The 23,420-nt window shown below is 33.7% G+C and overlaps 1 protein-coding gene across 1 annotated transcript in view; it reads left to right on the forward strand.

Annotated features, from left to right (window-relative positions):
- Nucleotides 1-7,160: 7,160 nt before the first annotated feature.
- Nucleotides 7,161-23,420, forward strand: part of LOC111040392 (forkhead box protein O) — a 37,884-nt gene continuing 21,624 nt past the window's right edge. Inside the window, exon 1 of the mRNA XM_022324299.1 lies at nucleotides 7,161-8,120. Coding sequence (XP_022179991.1) covers nucleotides 7,704-8,120 — 417 coding nt within the window. The 5' untranslated portion in view covers nucleotides 7,161-7,703. The remainder of the gene's footprint in view (nucleotides 8,121-23,420) is intronic.

A 23,420-nucleotide genomic window follows, 5' to 3' on the forward strand; every position in this document is an offset into this window, starting at 1 on the left:
ATTTTCGTATAGATAAGATAAGTAATTTGATTGCATATAATATAAAATATAATTATAGTCAACACGAATATAGTTAAGGTCCAATCGGCACCACGATCTGGACATATTTCTTAGTTGTAAATTATTTTATTGCGCACAGTGTGAAGCCCGACGGAATTACACCTTGTAATTATAATAATATTATTGTTGTTTTAAATTTAATATGAATTATGATGTGTGCAATGTATGTGTGTGTATTTCTCGCAAATCAGTTGCACAGTGTATATTATAAGTACCTACGTACTATTTGTACAAACAATATTATACTATCTACGCATGTCTTTATTTTTATCTGCCCACACGTTAGTCGATAACCACCAGAGAAACCGTGACGTAGTGAAATTTGGGACACAAGTACGCGCGGGGTACACTTTATACACACGATCTAAAAAAAAATTCCACCTCATCGGACAACTTTTACTCGCAAATGGCCCGAGGTGGAAAAAATGTAGGTACGTCAATTTGATATAATATCATTTATGTGATGCCCACACAAATGTGTGTTTATAATATGCAGGTATAATTTCAATGCATCGGGGATCAAAGCTCTAAACTTACCAGATCGGCGATCGGCTGCATTTGGAATATTATACATATAAATTGATAAATTATTATAAGTTTTAATCGTCTAGTGCGTATAATATTATCGTAACACAAACTAATAATATGCTACAGTCTGCAACTCGTTTACTTATAAATTATAATATTGTACTGGGAAAATACTGGAATCCGATAATTTAGGGAAACGTTTGTCACGAATCACGATAATAGTATCGATTATCAAATATAAATGTATACCTAACTATTTATAATAACATTAAAATATAATTTAGTAAAATGGTATTTTTCTAAATTTAGTTTTGGTCAAACTACGTTCTAACTTTGGACGATGCACGATAAAATATTCCTGGGTCCCCATCGATGTGGGTAGCAATCGGTTATTACATATTTTGTACACGAATACACAATGATGTGATGCCAATTGTTGTCAGAATTATATTATTAAGTTCGAGTGAAGGATGACAAAATATAATAACTGACAACTGGTTAGGTATAAGGAAGTAGGAACCACAAATAAGTGTAGTGCATTATAATGGGGATTGGGGATAACCGATGGATTTTGATACGGGAGATTTTGACGCCGGTCATTTTGACATTTATCAATATTTGTCTCCAGTTATGAATGTATAATATGACCCGGATCAAATGACATTTCGCTACATTATTATTATTATTACTGTTATTATGCAGTATAAGCTATAAACTATACAAAGGCGTACCAAATGCTAAATGCGTAATTTCATACAGTCGTTACTTACTCGTTTGCAGTGCTTGCAAATATTTATAAATCTGCTCACGTTAACCTAATATCTTAAAATAAAAATGTGCTCATTCGTGGTTACTTCTATATTATAATACACTCAATACCAACTTATTTCAATTACACTTACGTAACACAGCAGTATTACGTTGCACACCCTGGTAAGATGTAAAGAGTAAATATGAATCATATCATAATATCCTATCGTTATATTAATACGGTCATACTCGTGTAAATAGACTCCTTAAGCCTTAGATCTTGAGCTCAGAAGGTTTCAAGAGCTAAAGGGAAGTATGTATAATACATCACAACATTACAAAAATGCTTGATAATAATAGACTACCGACAATTACTAATAATTGAATAAATAAAATACATTTATAATTGTAACTTTTGCTTATAGACTACAAAACATAAATACAAAAACTAAGTAAAATATAAGGCTTAAAATGGTCCAGGGTGGACTGAGTGGCTGAGTCCTCCTATTCTCCTCCCCCACCTGTTTACTACCGTGAATACCGTTTTTGTGGCGTATTGGCATACAACGCAACGTACTCTATATTACAAAAATATTATAATTTTATATTGGGTACATAAAATAAATGAATAACCATACTGTTTGATCGATCGATGTTAAACGATATTGTACATTTTTGAATTGATATTATTATTTATTTTAATATGACTTGCAGAACCCGTACGTCATCTACAATTATTATTATATATTACTATTATACACAATCATATTCAGGGACGCAGTTTGCACACATAAGCTGAGAGAACTTTGATATTTAATTACAATTATATGTCATTAAATTTTAATTTATTATATTCTCGAATGCATTATTTCACAATCAGTGCATTTATGAATAATTCCTATGATAACCGACAACTGTAGAATGAGTTTACGTGGACCGGTAGTCCGCTGCGGCGCCGTATAATAATACTATATTATGATACATTATTATTATTATTTTTATTTACAGCATAATATAATATTATGATTGAGTAGTGATGCAGTAGTCAAATTGGTTTTATTTATTTTATCTGTATGACGTATGTGCTACACGAGTACGTATTAAAGAGTTGTCGTGTTGAAGTTCAGTAGTTGTAGAATACGTTGAGAAATTTAGAAAATAAATATAATAATATAATGGTGTATGCCATATTGAAATTGAGTGTATACTGCAACATAAATAATGTAAATAGTGTAATAATGTATATAATAAATAGTTTTTTTTATAACATATTATGGCCATTGGGTATGATAATTCTCTATTTTTGAGCTCGATCAGATATGCCTGATATTGTTGAATTTCATACGCCATGTCCACAACACAAATCGTATGCTATGTAGCTTAATAATAATTATTAATTTATTATTTTAATATACATCTACAATATTATTACGACACTGAGCTTTAAATGTTGTCTGAAAATAGTGCAATGCCCCTAAGTATCAGATTCCAATTATATGTTATTATTTTTAGTTTTCGAAATTATTTTATAAATTGGTCACAACATAATATTATATTGAATATTAGAATGATTACTAGATTACGACGACAGATATTCATTTAAATGGGCAATAAATTATAGTACCTCGTACAAATACAGTATAGGTACTATAAAAATTATAATAATTAGTTTGGGTTTTTACGAGAGGGTGAGCTGATATAATATTGTTATTTAGTGTCATTATCTATATTGAGTAAGTACTAACTATTAGGTACGTGCCACGCACCGCAATAATTATTATAATACATTAAATAAAAGACAACCAAGCAGTATTTATGAGAGAACTGTAAAGAGGGACGATTGTCAATATTTTTTTTTAAATTTAATTTTAAATGTTTAACAATTAAAATAGGTGCGTTTTTTGTATTAATTATATTCAAATAAGATTTATTTTGAGATTAATTACATGGAAAGACGCGATACTACAAAATTAAAAATTATAACAAATTTCGGTATTATAGTTATTTAAAAACTAATAATTAAAAATTTTACATAAACATTTATCAATTTTCTTAACATTAGATTATTTTGGAGATGAATGTAATTATTAACTAGGTATATATTTCTATAAACGCTTTACCAGGGTTAAAATTTACTTGTGCATGTAAAAATAATACTATTATTAATTTATTGGAAAATATGATGCAATCCGGAAATACAACTTTATAAATTTAATTTAATTAATTTAAGAAATGAGAACCTATTAATATGAAAATAAAATAATAATAAATTAATGGGAAATAAAATAATCTCGAAATTAATATACCAAGTTGAAATATGTAAATAATATCATGTGCGTAAATTCGGAATATTTTTTAGTGTTAAAAATTTGAAACACAATATTATACATATTAAATATTATTATCACTCACGTAACTTCTAGTTTAACGTAACCTTGACCTAAAAATATATCACATAATAAATTATACAGACAATAATTAAATTTTATGTATCATGTTGTACATTATTGACTATTATACAAAAGTTTTATATTTACATTTAAATTTTTGTCAAGCATAAATTATTGGTGACGAATAATATTTGTACGGATAACATTACGGAAGTACTATTTTCGTACAATACAGTATACACTGGGTATAACATTTTATATTATTCCGGCTAGCAGCAGGTTAGGTTATGTAGCCGTGCAAGTGAGGTAATATTAATATTTAATATTATATATTATAGTCACTATCAACAAGTACAATAACCTGCGTGTGTTAGTGTAAATATTTCAGAGAACCTTTAACGTCAAAAGGGCGAGCCCAAATGTGTATTTTATGTAGGTAGTAGGTACCATTAATATTATTTAACATTTTTGAAATGTGTGTAAAATATGTGAAAATATTTGTAAATAATCCAAAAGATTATCAAGGGTTGACGACAACAAACTACAAAGAGACACTCTGAGTGTACATATTTTACATACTAATGGAAAAGACACAGTAATAATAATAATAATGATAATATTGAGACGGCCACACTGGCGATTTTTTTTACTGTGTTGCTTGATGCGTAAAATAGTTAGAATTAATAAGAGTACAAAAGGAATCCTTTTAAGGAGACGAAACAGCCTGTGAGATATGAAAAGGAGATTAAAATATGTTCAAACCACGGTGCCTGTATGGAATTTTTTTTAGCCATGTGTGCTTATATTGTGCTTTATTCGGAATTTTATACACACACAATTTTGGCCACACACAGGCATTTTTATCAACAGGAAAAGTTTCATTAAAACACTATCTCACCGCGGCATTAAAATTTAAAAGTAAAACTAGACATTTATCATCATTTTATTCATATAGGTTGATGAATATTACGACATTATACATGTTCAAATGTGCGACTGCTTACATATTTTTAAGTTTTTGACCTCTGTCTTGCACTCTAGTGACAGTGTACTTCAACTGTCTCAATTATAAACGCTATGAAGTATGAATTTATTATCGTAACAGAGTTACCGAGTGTAAAAAAGTACTAACTACAAATCGACACGTCGTAATTCAGTGGCAGCGTTGGCGCCGGGGTGGGCCATTTAACGTCTCGGTCCCGAAACTGGCGCGTCCCTATTTATCTTATTGCATGGTTGGAAAAATAACTGTTATTTTTTAATATGAATAACACTATAGTTATTGACTATTGTAAAGTATAATCGTATGAAAAAATACCTGTCGGCTAAAACACAAAATGACATTAATATTGTAGTTTGTACACAATTTGTGTACGTTTTTATTTCGGTACAGTAAATATTAATTAAAAATATTTTTGTTTGTTCCGTATATCTGTATTCTTCACTAGTTTATATTATAATGTGGATATATTTTCATTATTAATATATTGCAGCAGATTTTAGCAATCAGAGTTTAATACTAGAAGTTTGAGGCTCGCCACATCGGGTATCCACCGCGGCTTGGAAAGTATGAAATGTTATTGTAGATATTTGTATTTATTATTGTTGCACACTTACCACTGGTCATATCTGTCACGTGTAATACGCTGCGCGTATAGTTGAAAGCAGCGGAAAGCTCCGAAATAAAAGTGCATAAAATTTGGTAAAGTATTATTCAAATATGTTATGAACAGTGTTGTTAAATGATACAAACTATAATTATTAAATATTTTGATCTACGATCGGCTCGTATCACTCAAGGTCGGTTTATTATCAAAAATTAAACCGGAACCAGGAACACTGTACAATATCGTTTCCAATTTGTAAATAATTTGCACGTAATAATAGTAATGATAATAATTACAACAACGACAATAGTAAAAAAGTTGTAGTAGCATAAAAACATTATGTCAATATTATTTCGTTTTGTGGACATATTTGTTTTTTTAACTTTTACATTTTTTAGTATCTGTTCGTAAATCAATATATTGCAAATGTGATGATACACATGTGTTTGATAAAAGATAAAGAAAAAAAGACACGATTCACAGAACAAAGAAACCTGGTGAATTGTTGGGGAATAATTATTTGAGTGTTACAACCTACGGCCGAAAATTCAACCATTGAAATAGGAGAAGCAAATTTACTATCTTGTTTTCTGAGGATGCTTTTTTTCATTTATCGAATTCATACTGAGACCCGTATCACAGTGGCGTAGACGGGAATTGTCATGCTGGGAATTGTCATCCACCATACTACCCCCAAGTATACGTCATGAGTACGCTTGAGTATCATAGGTACTACATCGATAAATTTAACGTTTTTCGATTTAAGTCATTCATTTAAGTTCGTACGCGACGGTTTGAAGCCAAACCCGCGCATCGTGTCGTCGTCGCATATGAACTTAAATAATGGAAATCAAAAAACACACTTACCAAACGCGTGGCTATGGAACGGGCTTTAGGTAATAGTACATTTCATTATTATCCGTTTTATTTAACCGCTTCATTCATTTTAACGGACATCAGAAAAAAGGATTGTGTAAAAGAGGCCTACTCAGCTCCATAGAGGTAGAACTTCACTACAGTCCGCAGTACTCGAGCGGTGCGAAACATACAATTAATACAATAATACAAGACACACGAATCAACTCGATCAACGTGTCCGAAAACTGAGTATTTTGTATGATATAAATATTATTATTTATGTTATGTTTTATATTACGTCGTATTTAAATTTCCCCTCCTTCAGGCCCACCCGAAATACATGACCGGCGATCGAGTGTCTGGGTTATTCCACGACATTTTGGAAATAATTACAATTAATTATACACACGCACACACAATATCCTAAAATAGTCGACGGGATTCAAAGCGCGTTCGCCGCCGCGCCGCCTTCATCCGCACATTCACTATCGTATGATTAAAATAATATATTATATTATTAAATACAGAGTGGGTAATTATTACAAGATACGTTGTATTAAAATTCGTATCCAATAATAAACGACTAGTTGGGAGATCGGGTCAATCTCGTAGCCATCGAATAATAATAATAATACTGTCCTTGACACCCCCGTCCGTACCCCGAGAACCGAACAGTAACTAGTAAGCACTGTAATATTGTTGTACTAATATAGACACACATTTATAATAATAATAATAATAATATTGTACATACTACATGGTATTATTATAAACATAACACATGATCATCGTCGTCGTCGTCGCTGCGACCATAATATTATGGTCGGCCTACACGCTTCGCGCGGAAGGTCATGGTTTCGGTCGGTCGTTCGACGTTGGCGTACTGGCAGCACTGTGCCGAATGTGCCGCCGCCCCGCCGCTGTCGGCAGTGGGCCCGGCTGCCACCTCGTCGAGGTCGTCCACAGTACTCCACACTCCACCGGCCCATTGCGCGGTACACACACCGAACGTACTCCGTCGCCGCCGCCACCGACTGCTGCGTCGTAGTGTCGTCCTCGTGACTTTTCCCCCGCGCGCGTTTCTCGTTACGTCGCCGTCGCCGTCACATATCGTCAGTAGTCAGTACTCAGTTGCGGCGCAATTAGTGTGCACTCGTGAAGCTCGCGTTCCGTAGCGTATTTCTGTCTGGTGTGTGTGGTTCTACATCCGCGATTTTATTTTGTTATTATAATGTGTACATGTATGCAGTTCAACATATTTTAAACACATACACCGCGTATAATATGTATACGATGCGTACATAATTAATATAATTATTACTTTCCGTCTTTGAACAATAGAAGCGATTTTTTTTTCATTTTAAACATTTTTATCTTTTTTCATTGTAAATATTTGTTTTCCTTCTGTGTTTAAACTCTATCGGACTCTGGTTAAAATACGTTAACCGGTTTCCTGTGTAAGTTTTTTTTAATACAAGTGTAAAAAGGAAAAACGTTCATCTTAAAAGCCATGGATTACGGTTTGGAGCCGCAGCAGAGGGCCAGGTCCAACACTTGGCCCTTGCCCAGACCAGACGCCGAGGATGGCGGGCCGCAGATACCCGAGGGTAGTCCCCCGCAGTTGTTGGACATTGTCAACGACGTGGGTGGAAACGGTGGAGGTACTGTTGGCGGCGTGCCGTCGCCGGGGTCCGGGTTGCACCCCCCGCAACAACAGCAGGGTGGTGGTATGGTCACCGGGCCGGTCAAGAAGACGTCCAGCCGGCGGAACGCTTGGGGTAACCAGTCGTACGCGGACCTCATCACGCAGGCTATCAGCTCGGTGCCGGAACAGCGTCTCACGCTGTCCCAGATCTACGAGTGGATGGTGCAGAACGTACCGTATTTCAAGGACAAGGGTGACAGCAACAGTTCGGCTGGATGGAAGGTAAGACAGTGATCTCTATCCGTCTATGGTACCGTAGCATAGTAGTATTTATATTGGTATCTTAAAAACATCTCCCCCGACTTGTCTTCACACGACACCTCCTCCCCCAACTCCGGAAAACCGGACCAGTCTGCGTAAATAATTTATCAAGTGCCTACTAAACGTCCATGTTTTTCGTTATGCCCCCCTGCTCTCTCACCGTGCCAGAAACCTTTTAAATATATTCGTTTAGAAGAAATCCGTTTAGTGACAATACTTATTAATAATTCTGAGAATAATCGACTTTGGGTCAGTGTCCTGTGCTAATCTGGACAAAAGATCGTTGTGGGGTATTACCACTACGCTTGTGTTGGTGGGGGTGGGGGGCGCCGTCTCTGTGGACCGGGTACCCCCCGCACACCTGTGTGCCGCGTGCACGTGAGGCCGTCGCTCGTCGGGTAGCTACTGAAATCGGATCGGACGGAATTAACCGAACGTATTATATTATATTATTGTAACAAAATATTAGGTATTCTAGAGTGTATTGCGACGCACGCGGAGAATTATATTGTGACCTCCACCGCAGCGTGCGTACCACGGTAGAGGTCAACCGCCGACGAACCGCGTTTTTGGCGCGCGCGTAATCGATGATAATTTATGGACCGAAAGCGACGGCGGCGCACGTGGTGGAGTGGCCAACGACGGCCGGCGTCGCTGGCGGCGGAGCAGTACCGAAGAAGTACGGAAAACCCGGGAATCGCACGCGCACGAGATGCCGCTGGCCCGGCTACGACGTGCGACTCCGGGGAGAGTCAATTTTCGGTGGGATTCGATGACTGCGCGAACTCACCGCGCCCACGGTTTTTGTGACGAGGGGAAGTGATGGAGCCGACGGCGGTGTGGCAAGCGGAGAAACGGTATCATCTCTCCGGTGCAAAGAGTACGCGGACACACGCTCGCGCGCAATATCCAACGTACACGAACGAGCATTCCACACAAACAAACTGATAAGAGGTGACCAGTGGTGCGTGCGTACTTGTGTGTGTGTGTGTGTGTGTGTGTGTGTGTGTGTGTGTGTGTGTGTGTGTAGGTACTTTAATAACACACGAGAAAAGGATCGTTGCTAATTAAAAATACTAGAAATATACGGAACGTGGTGGTAACACCCACCAACCCACCTGCGCTGTAGAGATAATCGTGTCGGAATATTATCCGATAACGCGGACCGTGGTGTTTCACAGGTGAAAGGGTCATTTCGGATAAGTACGCGATTGGATTTTATTTTTCTTTCCGTTTCCCCATCTCAATAATCCGTCGTCGTCTATTATTTATATCATTATTATTATTTTCCGTAGGTACGTTATTACTCACATCGTCATAATAATATGATGATGATACGGCTCTCGTACGTCTTTTTTCCTGACACTACCGCGCAAAATATTATTATTATTATTATTATTACGCGCACACGACTGTTTTTCTGCAAGCATCTCGTCGCATTTCCGTTTCGTGCTGATGGTGTGGCCAAGCACACGTCTAACGCCACTCCAAAGTTCTAATGTCCCTAATACGTTTCTTGCGTTTCACATGGAGTATAATAATATTATTTTATTATTGCGCTCTTCACAATAATCATTGATACTACGAAAATCCTACTTATCTTTAAAACACGAATGTCGAAAAGGTATTGAAAAAAAAATTGAAATTTATGAAGTGTCCACTCTATAATATGTAGACAACACAAGGCAAATGATTAGAAGTATAGTCACTAATTATTGTTATGTTTGATCAATTGTTCTTAATTTTTTTTTTGTATCTAAGCATTATTTGCGTTGACTGATCGGTTTTGAGGATTTACTGCACTTTGAATAGACTTAAAGCACGCGCAAGGCGATAAAAACCACCCGGAGTGATATCTTATCTCACTGTGCTCACGAGCCATAAGCAGTGATGAATATTGAAGACGACTTGAAATCGTCGGCACACCCAATTAGGCAAGTGAATTTGAATTCGCTTTAAGAAATAGTTTCAATTTCTTCTTCTCCACGATCATTCAAGGTAGGGAATTGTTTTTATTGACGAATTAGGTATTTAAAAATTGAGAAAAATCGATGCGTAAAACAACAGTTTATATTATATTGTATTAGTTTGGTTTAACGGTAGAAGCAATAAATAAGTCAAATTAACTACAATTCACAATTGGCCTACAATCACATTTTTTTACTCTCACACTCGCGATATGAAAGCTTTTTAGCTTTGAGCTGATAATATGATATGAATTAAGATGTGCCGTTATAACTATTTTTCAAGTACTAAGGCATACTTATGTTACTCATAATAAGTAGGAAGTCACGAATATGTATACATAGAAACTATATTACTGCATTGAAACCCATTTTAGCGTATAAGGTAAGTACAGAGTCGCTTTAATTTCGACATGTTTATGAGTTTAGTTGAATTACATTTTTATATTAAACATTTTGCAAATTTATTAAATATAATATTTATTACAATTTAACACTGAATATTTTATTCAAAACGCGTGTGTTGACTCCTTAGTAACACTCAAATGTTCATAGTCAACTAAACGTATTATTGTGCATATCTTTTATTTTAAGTTCGAATTTTTGCTATTTTCCCTAATACTATTATTAATTAGGTATAGTTATTATTATTTATTAAATACAATTATTGACTATTGTTGTTTGATAACCATCGTACACAAGTAATACATTTTTAGCATAGACCTAAGCCTATGCAGCTATTATGTTCCATGTCAACTATAATCGTTCAGAACATACGGACTTGACACCATTTCTAAGAGTATATTTGTATATTATACCAAATGGGTTTTTATTTATCTGACAAGACTTGTTAAATGGTATAGATACAAAAGTCTGCTATGAACGTCTGTATTGTTTCGACAGATAAATACTTTGGGTATGTGAAAACAATTTCGTAACTGTCAACAAATGTGTAAAATCGTTTTAAATTATCACATGATGTTGAATTTCTAGAATCTAATGATATTCAGATATTATATAGTACTCTGGCGTGTGCCCTCTAGTGTAGCGCGCGACCCGTGTCAGCTGTTCATCCCGTGCTATATACGTTATCAGGCGTCAGCGTCAGTGATAAATTAATATTGGATACAATTTTCCTGATCGTTGAAATTAACCACTGAAATTATAGATTGACTTGATACAGAAAATATTCCGATTAAATTAGTGAGTGAACTCGTTGAATACCATATGACTGATCAATGATAATCGTGTATAGGTTAGGACGATTAGGCACATCTTACATGTCCGCGACGATTCAAGAAATCCGGTTTTAAAAGACGTTAATCTTAGAAACACTCTGGTTCTATAAATAAAAATGTTTAAAGCCAACTTTCCCCACTTCGTTGCACACTTGGGTGTTTCCTGTTCAATAATTAATAAGTGCTGCAGTTTTCTTATTGAAAAATTGGTAGCTTTAATGTGTTCTAACAAATTCAGGATCCTCTGAAATGAAATATATTGTTTATGCCTTTAAGAAAATCAAATATAATATTTAGACGAAGGTATCCTAAATCTATTTTCATAGATTCACTTTAACTCCTAATAACCATATCAATTTACAACATATATTCAATATTACTATTGATTATAAATAGTACAACTATTTATAATCAATGATATTACGCTCTGAATTAAAGATAACTGCACGACAAGTAAACATAGAAGCCGCTAGTATGTATATTTGATTTACAGGGAATTTTTATCTATATTAATATTATAAGTTATTACTTATAGGTGATCCACTTGTTGATTGTTAAATATTATAAATTTTAGGCAGTAAAACCCAATGGAGTTTTATTTTATTACAGTTAACAAAAAAAAACACCCACGCAACCTCTAATCTCTGTCGGTGGTACTCTATTGAGCATATTAATATTAGGTAGTATGCACCGTTATCTAAATACTACGACGTCCAATGTTAGCGGCGCTTTGGTCTTTCGCTCCATCGAATGAATTCCGTTATCGGCCACCAATATTTTAATAATATTATAATAACGTCGTTGCAGTCTAGAAAATACGTTATTCAATTATAACTATTGAAGTTTGTACTAAGGTCTACTACGATCAGTTATTAAAAATAATATAATTAATAGCCATGTGTCGCCAGAATGTTTTAGCAAGGTAGTTTTAATGTATAACTAACATTTTGATACATATGTGTATAGACAAAAAGATACGACACAATGGAGTTACGATATTAAATATGAACTCGGACCGATCCAAAATATAATTTTCGGCGCCGCCTTGTATAATTCTCGGTTTTACTTTTTTTCGTTTTTTTTTCACTGAATCTCGATTTACACCATAATAATATACGAGTTACAAACCAACCACTGTCGCGTTGCCGTTCACGGGTGCATATGATAATAGCAGTGAAGTGGCAAAACAAGACTTGATCACTTTTCTACACACTAAACTACTCGTGCTTGTTTTCCGCGCGACGCGCATTGTCACTTGTTAACCAACCTCCTAAGAATATACGGTTTGATACGTCAAGGCAACCGTTATTTAGAAAATCAGAAATTAAAATTGTATTTTAAAAATATTGTAGTATTATTTAAGTAGGGTTGGGACACCATCGTAAAATAACGCAAAACACGCTGTAGAGGACGATTTATTTTAATGTAAGACACTATAAATTATTATAAAATAATATCATAAACATCAATTACCGTCTGTTATCGTGTATAAACTGTTGTCAACTCGTTGACAAGGCAGCATCGATACCCATAATTTATATGGCTTCATGTGAATCTTGGTGATATGTAACCGAAATGCTCGACTGCTCGAGGGATGAGATTCGATGTTACATTTGGTATTTTGGAACGTTGTCGGTATTTTGACGAACATCGAAATGTTTTGTGTGAAATAGTTGCGCTGGGGACCACGGACACGTGCTCCGAACGTGTGCAAATCCTTCTACAACATACATGCAGTATGGTGTATAACAACAATTAATATAAAATACCAATTTGTTTTTATTAATTTATTCGTGTGTATAAGTACTTCCTATCTATTGGCTACTATATAGGTATTTCCATACATATAAAAAATGGGTAATTACATATTATTAATTATTACAAAAAGTGAAATATGATTCGGGATCATGACATCATGTCCAATCATAAAATGTCTTAATTACAATACGATGTTATAGTATACTAATAGTTTGAAACATAAACAATAATAATTCAACAATATTCAACAATCAACAATAATTTATATGTAAGTACTTACGATTTAACTATTTTTACAATGTATGAGGGTCGAGGGATATGTTATATAATATTATTTGGTTTTATTTTTTTATTGGTCAAGATGGGCCATGCCCCCTCCCCCCATGGTTACGATTGGGCAAAAAAAACAACAATGAACATCTCCCTCCCCTGTACGCGATATGGAGACAGTGTGAAACCAGTTTAACCCATTGCGCAGTAGCAATAATATGCTCCTATGTTTTTTTTTAATTCGCACAGAAAAATAAAAGGACTGTGAATCAACCTTTATTAAAAGTATATAGGTACAATACCTATATTATTAATTATGACATTGAATATCTGCAATAAGGCTAATATTAATCAAAATTAAAATATTAAATATTATGTTTGTGATTGGTTTTTAAGCATTTTCTATAAACTTGCCCTTTACTGTAACTTATCCCAAGGTTCTTTCTTGTGTAAATTAATGACCAAGTAGTGTATCTCATCTGTCATTGAAAATATAGACTTTTTAATGCATTTAGCATAATTAGGTTCAATATGATCATAATCACATTGCACTAGTAGGCTATGTTGTATCCATTTTTATTAATCATGAATAATATTGATATATATACTGTCGGCGGTTATACAGTTACATAACTAATGTATACACAAATTATGTTTAACATGCTGAAATTTAAATCTAATTCACACCAAACCTAAAATTACATAAGACTTTCTATTTTACCACTAACGCTATAAACGATAACACTTTTTAATTACAAATTAACATAGCATGTACTTAGGTATATTTTGTAAAAGCAAACAAACGATGCTACTTCATTTTTGTTTCTATATTTTACTATTTTTTTTATCTTTTAAAATAAAATAAGCCGATGCTTTAAATTATAAAATTAATAATATAAGTTGCTACCGGAGTTGCCATTTAAGGATAGTAGTTTATAATAATAATAGTTAATGTTAATAATAATAGTTTCACTTATTGAAGTTTATTAAGGGTGAACAAATTAAACGTATTGTAAAATGTTATAAGTTCATGTATGTAGGTAATTTTACAAAAAGAAAATCACGATTAGGTTATTATTACTTATGTAAACTAACCAAAATATTAATTAATTAATTTCTTCTTATTTTATTTCTTGTTATAAATCTATTAATTTAGAATTACTGTAATTAATGTGACATACATATTTATGGCCATACATTTAAGTTCTTAAATCTGTCTAAAATCAACCTAAATGCAACTATTTGTAAATACAATGATAATCTATTTTACAATTGGCTACACTAGTGTTTGAAACTTATTTCACTTAATATCCAAAACGTTACTGATGTATATTTTTTAATTGGTTCTCCTCAATATCAACCCAATAATGAATTTTTTTTTAAATATTGTGATGTCTATTTGAATTTTTGATTTTTGTTTTAAACTGATCAATTATTATTAGCTTACTAATATCGAGAGTTGGGAATTATATAGCAAATAGCAATGCTGTAAAGAAACAACTATTATAGTAAAATTGGTTGGATATTGAAATGAATAAATAAAGATTATTTTTATTCATTTGAGAAATCTTGAATTAAAATAATACGGTTTTTGGCGAAGTGACAATGTTTGAAATACACTAGTTCAGTGCAAGATTTGTGCTCAACATACGCAGTTCATTCATTTAAATTAGTAAATCTAAAGTTTTTTTAAAGCTCTGCGTTCAAATGATAAGTTCATGTAGTAAAATTCTTGATGATGGTTGAATGTTACGTAATCATTGTTTTTGTTGACGCGGAATCGAACTCTAGTAGTAGTGGTAGTAGTAGTTGTAGTAGTTGTTGTAGTAGTTGTAATTGTAGTAGTAGTAGTAGTAGTAGTAGTAGTAGTAGTAGTAGTTGTATTAGTAGGATTAGGTTGGTCCAAAATGGCACGTGTGCTCTCGTGCGTTTTCGCGGGCTTTATGAGTGATTCATGTTCATAAATCGCTTGAACTTGTAGAACTACACTATTTTCTCTCTATCTCTTTTTCTTCTCATTCCCCTTATCTATTTGGTCTGTCTCTTTTTCTCAAGTATTGAAGTTAACACGTGGGTCCATTAGAAGCTCCAAATATGGTGTGTAGAAACTAGACTTGCCCTAATCTATAAAATATTTCTAGTCATCCGAGAAGAGAGATCTGAAGCTTTACAACAGTTTACGGATTTCTGCCACTTGTCAACCCAAGTGAATATAATATAAGCCACGTGTATGTACTGTTTAATGTCCCCTGCAAAGCGTAGCGCTACCGAACTCTCTCGAACTAATCGAGCGAAATTTAACGAGTTTCCGATGATGTCAACGCGAATTGTATTCGCCGTGATGCCATGATTGAGGTATACAGTACAACTCAAAAATGTCTTCTACTTATTATTATAAATATTTGTATTTTTTATCTGCCTTAAAAAAAAATTATAAAAAATATAATTTGTCTAAGCTCGAAATTCGGTCGACGGTTATGCAATATAAAATGATATATTATGTAACACAACCACTCTGCCACCACTCGGTACACCGTCCGCCCATCCTTTTGATTCATAGAATTTTCCCGTCAGAGCACCCTAAAACACTGTATTATAAAGCTATATCATCCCGATTCTGGGCGGTTGTGCGTATTCTGTTGCAGAGTGCGGGGGCGTGAGCGGTGGAAAAATAACTACCGGTCTTGGCGCCATTCGCATAGGAATCGATAAGGGATCGTCGTCTCCGCGCGCCATGTAGGCCCGCGGCCCACGCTGAAAGAACCCTGTGAAATGTTCTTGATACAGAACCCTTTGGTTCATAAGATCTTAGTGTTCAGGATTTAATTAGAAGAAATAGGAGTGGCGCACTTGTTTCTATGAACCTAAACAAAGTGTTATTTAGCCATGGGATGACTACCAATTTCAATAGAACTAATAATTGAATATCGGCTGCTTAATGCTTATCGTAATAAATTAATTATAGGTTTATCGTCCAACTTTAAAATATCAAATACCTCATAACATGATATCGATATGTCAAACACGGAGGGTGGGAGGGGGTATGGTGTAGCAGACTTAATTAAACTTCCAAAATCGTTGTTCTTAATTTCATTTGCTACTACAATATAATAAGTACCATGATACTTACAATTATAAATATGTAACAGTATAAATATTTGGTAAATGATATGATTTAAAATTCATAATAGTTGTCGTCGATAAATAATAGTATAAACCATTTTGTCAGTAATACATGAATAAAATTTTGATTTTTGAAAAAGTTATATTTAATATATTATGTATTATTAAATGTACCTACATTTATTACAAATTAAAAAATTAATATGGTTTTATAAATTGCACAACCTATGTTATTCTTTTGTTGGTCGAGTTAATTTTGGTTTGATTTTAGATCTTAGGTAATAATAAAAATTAAAACGTAATAAAAACGTTCAATTGACGTATTTATGTGTCGTCCGTGTTGGGTTTTCATTGCGATCAATATATTTATATTAAATTAAACTTGACAGTACTCAGTTCCTTGTATGTATTGTATACTACTTATTTCATATTTGTAAGCAATTATTGAACGTTATCGATGTTGACCTTAATTATTGATCATGAATGCAACTTACTGATATTTTAGACCATTTGTTACATTCTTTCACAATTTTGGGCTTATACGAGACGGCTACAACTAATATTACTAAGACGTCGCAAATGTGTGTGCAAACTAACTATATTTATAATAAATTCTAAGATCTCAAGGTTATGACGATCATCAATTGTGTGTTTAAATTATATATTTCTAATGTATAATAGTATGTAATATTCAATATTGTATGGAGGATCGTACTATTTGCAGTCATACTAACATGATTCTCCGACACGCCTATGATGAACAGGGCTTTAATAATGATAGTAAATGTACACGTATAATTTATATAATATAATGTATGTGTAAATGTGTAATATGATGTTATAATATTATGTTCGACGAATAGAATTATTAGTTTAGCCTTCATCAGGTTTTTTTGACCATAGGCGTTATAATTGAAAACGTTTACAGTTTTGAGGTATATTTTAAGACATTACTTGTGTGTGGAATATACATATCAATTTACGATTTTTTGAAAATTTTGTGGTCAAAAACGTTGATATTATGTTCTTTATTATATTATGTTTCATCGAATATAATATTGCCTTTCATCTTTTTTTTAACACGAATTTAATTAACATGACTAATTGTTTTTTCTCTGATAACAATAATTTAATTATTAATTAATTATGGTTATCATATGAACTTAAAATTGTTTATAATATGTGTCAAACATTTAACACATATTTTGTCCTTAAATATCTATACGGTAATTAACTAAGGTTTTTAGTGGACTCATTTTATACCAATAACTATCCTAATTATAATTTTTTTTGATATCATATCATTGTTATTATATTATAACATTGTTGTTAAATCTATAATTCAATTTTAATTTTTTTTTAAGAATTTCCGAAAATTACATGTCAAAGTTCAATATTTTTTTATCTCATGACGTAGGTGTATAAACAACATTATTTTACCCACCATATATCTGCAAAACTTCTAAAATCGGGCCGTATTACTAGTGTTACGTGGGGTATTCCCATCAGTAGAATGACGTCAGTAAAATCTCAAAGGTCGCGAAATACGTTCACCTCTGTTAGCTTTTGAATAGAGCAAAATCGTTTGGGAATATTTCTGAATTCAACTACTTTAGTGATGTTAAGTATACTTCAAAGCAGTTTAAATCACATTTTGTTTTTTGGTTTATAAATTCAGTCGCATAATATACATTTTTTTCCTGAAATGTGTAATATGTTATAACTCGTATGATAAATATTTATTTAAATGTGACCTACATTTCAGAGATATAAAACGTAAAAAAAAATCTTAATTGCACATTGTTGTACACTGGGTATTAAAATAAATAAGTTACTTACCTTTGAACAAAATAATTATTATCAACTACTACTATTATGTCTTATTCAAACAATATTTTTTTTTTTTAACAATTTTTATTACCACTGTCGAGTCAAATAATTTTTTTTTTGTGGAAGGTAGGCACATTCTTTTCTTTTGGTAAAGTAACATTGTTACAGCATGAACGCTATTGCGTTTCACACGGTTTTATTATAAATTAATATTATGGTTAATAACAGATAGTATACATACTATAAAAAGATTCGATAAGAAACTGTTTTTGATGCCTTCGTATGCTGCTGTATTCATTGTATGTACCTACTCGAAAAGTTAAAAAAATAAATTAATGAATTGTTGCTCATAAAAACGCCAATTGTATATAATATGCATATTATGCGTAAACGATTTTTTATTGGGTACCGGTTAGTTATTAGTTATTACTTGAACAGGGTCCATGGAAGTGTGTTTTTTTACCAAAATATTTTTTTCTGTTACTTCTATGCGTTTGTATGGATTTGCTAACAATTTATATTAGTTATCATTTTGCTAATAATTTTTCATTAGTATTGAATGTATTTTATTTTGTAGACAATTGCTAATTAAATTTAAATTGCTGTTGCTCCAAAAATTGTATCATTTCATAAACTAATAAGTAATAATGTTCGCTGTATGAATTGATATATTATTATTTTTTCTTTAATATACAGGCATATAGCAATGTATTATAACTAAAATTGAAGACATCTCGAATAGTAATTAATGTGTAGGTACTTGTTTTATTCTTGTCTCAAATATACAGCAAAATCAATATTGTTGCAAGTGCGTATGGTGACGTCCACAAAAGCACATTATGCTTTTACATAATTATCATTAAATTATAATTTAATTGACCGTAGAACGTTTTTATTATCCGACGTCGGCCATAATTTAGATAAGATAGTTCGTATTCCTGTGCACAAGCCAATATTTTTAACACCTAATCCAACCGGCCGAGTTTAATTGAATTATTCCGTTTTTTGTTTGACGTATTAATAGTTTATACTTAGCATATATATTGTGTATTATATTTATATACATTCGGTGAGATTAGTGACAACATTTCTGCCAGTGTGATTCTTTAAACGATTTATTCACGTCTTGGACTCCGTTTAAATATAACTTTTTTCACGTGAAATAATAACTTGTTCAAAACTGTTGTACACATTTTTTAAAAAACCTGAAGCGAAGGGCAATAAAAAAAAAAAAAAACTATAAATAGTGACTTTTAACATGACGTTACGAATGTGTGTGTACTTTTTAGCAATACATTGTTATCAATACAAAAGTAAGTGAAATTGCCAATTGGACCGATTTGGTTTAACAATTCGAGTTCATCCGTATGCGTGCGTGGCAAAGGCTGGATTGATCTTGTGACAGTGTTTCTATAATAACTTCTGTCGTGGGTTTTCCAAAATTAATTATTTTTTACCCCAATCTTATGCTGTCTAACGAAGCCAACTATTTACAATAACGAAAATTAATTACCACCGACGTCTCTGAATTAACACTGACGTAGTTTGTTATCTTTTATTCGCCGCCATTATGTAGGGAGGCACTTATGAATAGTGCAATAATTATAAACGTGCGCATACGGCTCGAATCTTATTCCGTCTACACGCCATACACACATTCCACTTGCATCCATGATAACAGATCATATTACATATGCTTTAAATGTGGTAGTTGTAGTAGTAAATATAGTATTAGGTAGGTACTTCTTACTACTTACTACTCGCTATTATAGTAGTAACTAGTAAAATAGTACTGGCGCACTGTAGTAGTACCTATAGTACCTATACTACCTATAGTAGTAGTAACTGAATATTTCTGTGTTCATTAAATACCTGTTTTAAATACGCGTTTAAAAATCGGTTATAATTTATGCACTTCATTTTTCCCGCTTCTCAAGGACGCCGTCGTGTTGAAATATTTTTAAATCAAATTTCCAAAACATGTGTCATCTACGTCCTTCAAAAAAAAAAATCATACTATTATTCTTCGTTGTAGGCTTTATTACCGCACATAGTGCGTATAATACCTAAATACCTATATTATAAATTACAATTAAAATATAATATACTGTTGTGGCCAGGTCATTGATAATAATATATTATATTGAGTTAGATAGTTGGAATTTTATTTAGATTTAGTATAACCATTCTTTGGCTTTATAATTATGATACAAATGCATACGCACTAGGCGGGAGTAGATTGGCGCGTAGAGTGTAGACGTGATTTCAAATCGTTCTGAATAATCTGTGGAAATTAGACATGCCATATTCATGTACCAATGTATTCATTGAATACCTGCCATGTGGATAAAAACCGTATCGATGGCGGCACATGTTTAATTTTTGCCAAACATTCGTTGCGATTTATGCTCCAGCACTAAGTCGTAATGTTAGGCTATTATATTGGCATGTTTGTGATGTAGGATACAGTACTACGATTTTTTCGATATAATTCGTTCGTAAATTATAATTAAAGTTCACTTTTTTTAATTAAAAAAGCAAAAAATTACAACGAATGTAACATAATATTATTATTATTTTAATCATATTGCGATCTGTATAGGTACTAACTACTAAGTATTATCTCGGAAGTACACGGACGGGTCATCGAGGTGAAATATGACGTGTTGGCAACGTCGTGACCTCTTAACATAGTAACGTCATTTCATTTTATTTCCGATTGTCTTCTGTTATTAGTAATTTACGTTTTGAACTATTCGAGATGGTAAAAGTTGCTCGGTGATATATTATAATATGTATTATTATCATACACCATGTATAGGCGGACGTCCAGAATGCCCACGTGGATATGAGAGTGCGGAGTAGTGTAATTAAGCGGTTGTCGAGTTGTCGTCTCCTTGACCAAATTGCGCGACCGACTGCGTCGTCTCGAGAACGGCTAGATGCAAACGGCGTATAATATTCGAATTTATACACACACATACACACACACACACACACACTTATATATACCACTTCTTTTTACGGGTTTTTATACAATTCTGCATTATATTATTGCCTCAAAACAGTCTTTAAAATTAAATTTTCTGCATTATGGAAACCATTTTAATTTCTAGAACCTAAAAAAATACATCTCATTGGTTTAATACAGGATTCCGTAAAATTATTTTGCATTTAGAATTGCGCTCAAACAAAACAGATATCACAAAATCCGTATCTTGTTCAAAAACTTCTATAAACACTGTTGAAAACCAAATATTATTATGGTGCACTAACCCAATCAATTTAATTTCATAATTTCTTAATTGTATAATGTAGAAATCACGTCGATGTAGGTATCCAATTATTAACTAAAAACGCAGCACGTGGTGATATGTGAATTTTTAACTATACTGTTGTGGTTGTTATCAGCGTACAACTTGGTGCACCGTACGGGGTGTTAAATAAAAATTTTGAGTGACAACTATATAGTGGGGACTGTGTAAAGTGTTTCTCTTAAGTTATTATCGTCACACAAAGTTTGGAAGACCTGTACAACGCAGATAATAATAATTCGATCATCGTCGGGATAGCTATATGTATTTTTATTTTACGTTATTACAGTATTCACGTTGTCATATTCCAGCTTTACTGCCGTTTTGGGGATGTGTTTGCGCATGTCAATGGTCAATCATAATATGATATACCAATTTCATATCGTTAGTTGTTACCTAACGAAATATTTTTCATATAAACTGCGTAGAAGAAAGATGTGTCTCTATCGATATTACAATCGGTCAGGTAAAAATTGTATGGGTATTCAAAGTAGAGAGAGTGTACCTAACCTAACCTTCATCGCGGGTCATGTGTTTGGAAGATTGGATAAGTATTGGATATAACAAGCCACGGCGAAACACCAAAAACGGTTACTTGTGTTTTTTTTACCAATATAATAACTGTTTATTTTTTTTTGTAAGATATCTATGTAATATGGTGACACGTCCTCCGTATACCTACGTTTCGTTTAACTGCCTCCTCCCCCTCACATGCTCTGCGCATGCGAAGTAGTGCTGTTCGGTCGTCGGCGGCGAGTGGTGCGTAAATCCCGTAACGCACACACGCACACCCACACAGGTTTATTTCGAAGTATTATCGTTGTAGTGGTAGTTTAGGCTCTCGAAGGCGGTCCGGAGGAGCAACAGGTGTTGTCGCGACAACGGGACGAATACTGTGGCGCCCCCGTTGCTGCAGGCCGGCCGGTATGGGTTTGGCGGTGTGCAGGGGTTCTCAGACGCTACGGGATCGGAAGAGGAGCCGGATGACCTCGAGGGCCGGACCAGCGAATTGCGTCGCACTTTCACACGCCGCCGCTGCCACATTCCTCTGGCACCATCAGCGTTTTGGCTTCCGGCCCCGAGCCCGAGCTTTGGACGGAGGCGGAGGACCGGACAGCGAGCGGTGGGACGTCCAAGGTTCGTCGTCGTTCCGAGACACGCGCGCATGGCGATTTCGGTTTTTATTTAAATTCGTACCGGCGGGCGCCAAATTATTTATTACCTACTGTATTTATATATATATATTCATATTATACCTATGCGGTTATACAGGGTATCCAGTTTGAAGAGTTGACCAAACATTTATACCGAATAATCAAAATTGTGTTTTGGCTTAATTTTCTGACAAATATACATCGATTAATGTTTGGTTAATCTTTATTGGCCATCCTGTATAACACACGTCATGTTTCAATGCCGACCAACTGCGGTTCGTTTTCCTCAGGGGATCGACCGATGTTTCTTTTTTCGTAAATTATCTGGAATATTATCAGCTGCGCGCCTGCGCGCCTGCGCGTCATTATGTCGTACCAGCGAAATGATTGTAATTTCGTAATTTCACTGAAGTGATACTCTGCACGGGCCACATCAGGGTGACTGCTGCGAGTGAGTGCGTTTTTTTTGTTAAGAAAAGTCAGTTGTGATGACCATGTTCTTCAATCACGATTTCAGTTTTCATGTATGGCCGTTAAACGTATATTAATAGATATAATTAGGGCGTGTAAACTTTTATTGATAAAACCCAATTTTAACACTTCAGGTTGT

This window comes from Myzus persicae, unplaced genomic scaffold (genome assembly GCF_001856785.1).
Source record: "Myzus persicae strain clone G006 unplaced genomic scaffold, MPER_G0061.0, whole genome shotgun sequence".
NCBI classification, from domain to species: Eukaryota; Metazoa; Arthropoda; class Insecta; order Hemiptera; family Aphididae; genus Myzus; species Myzus persicae.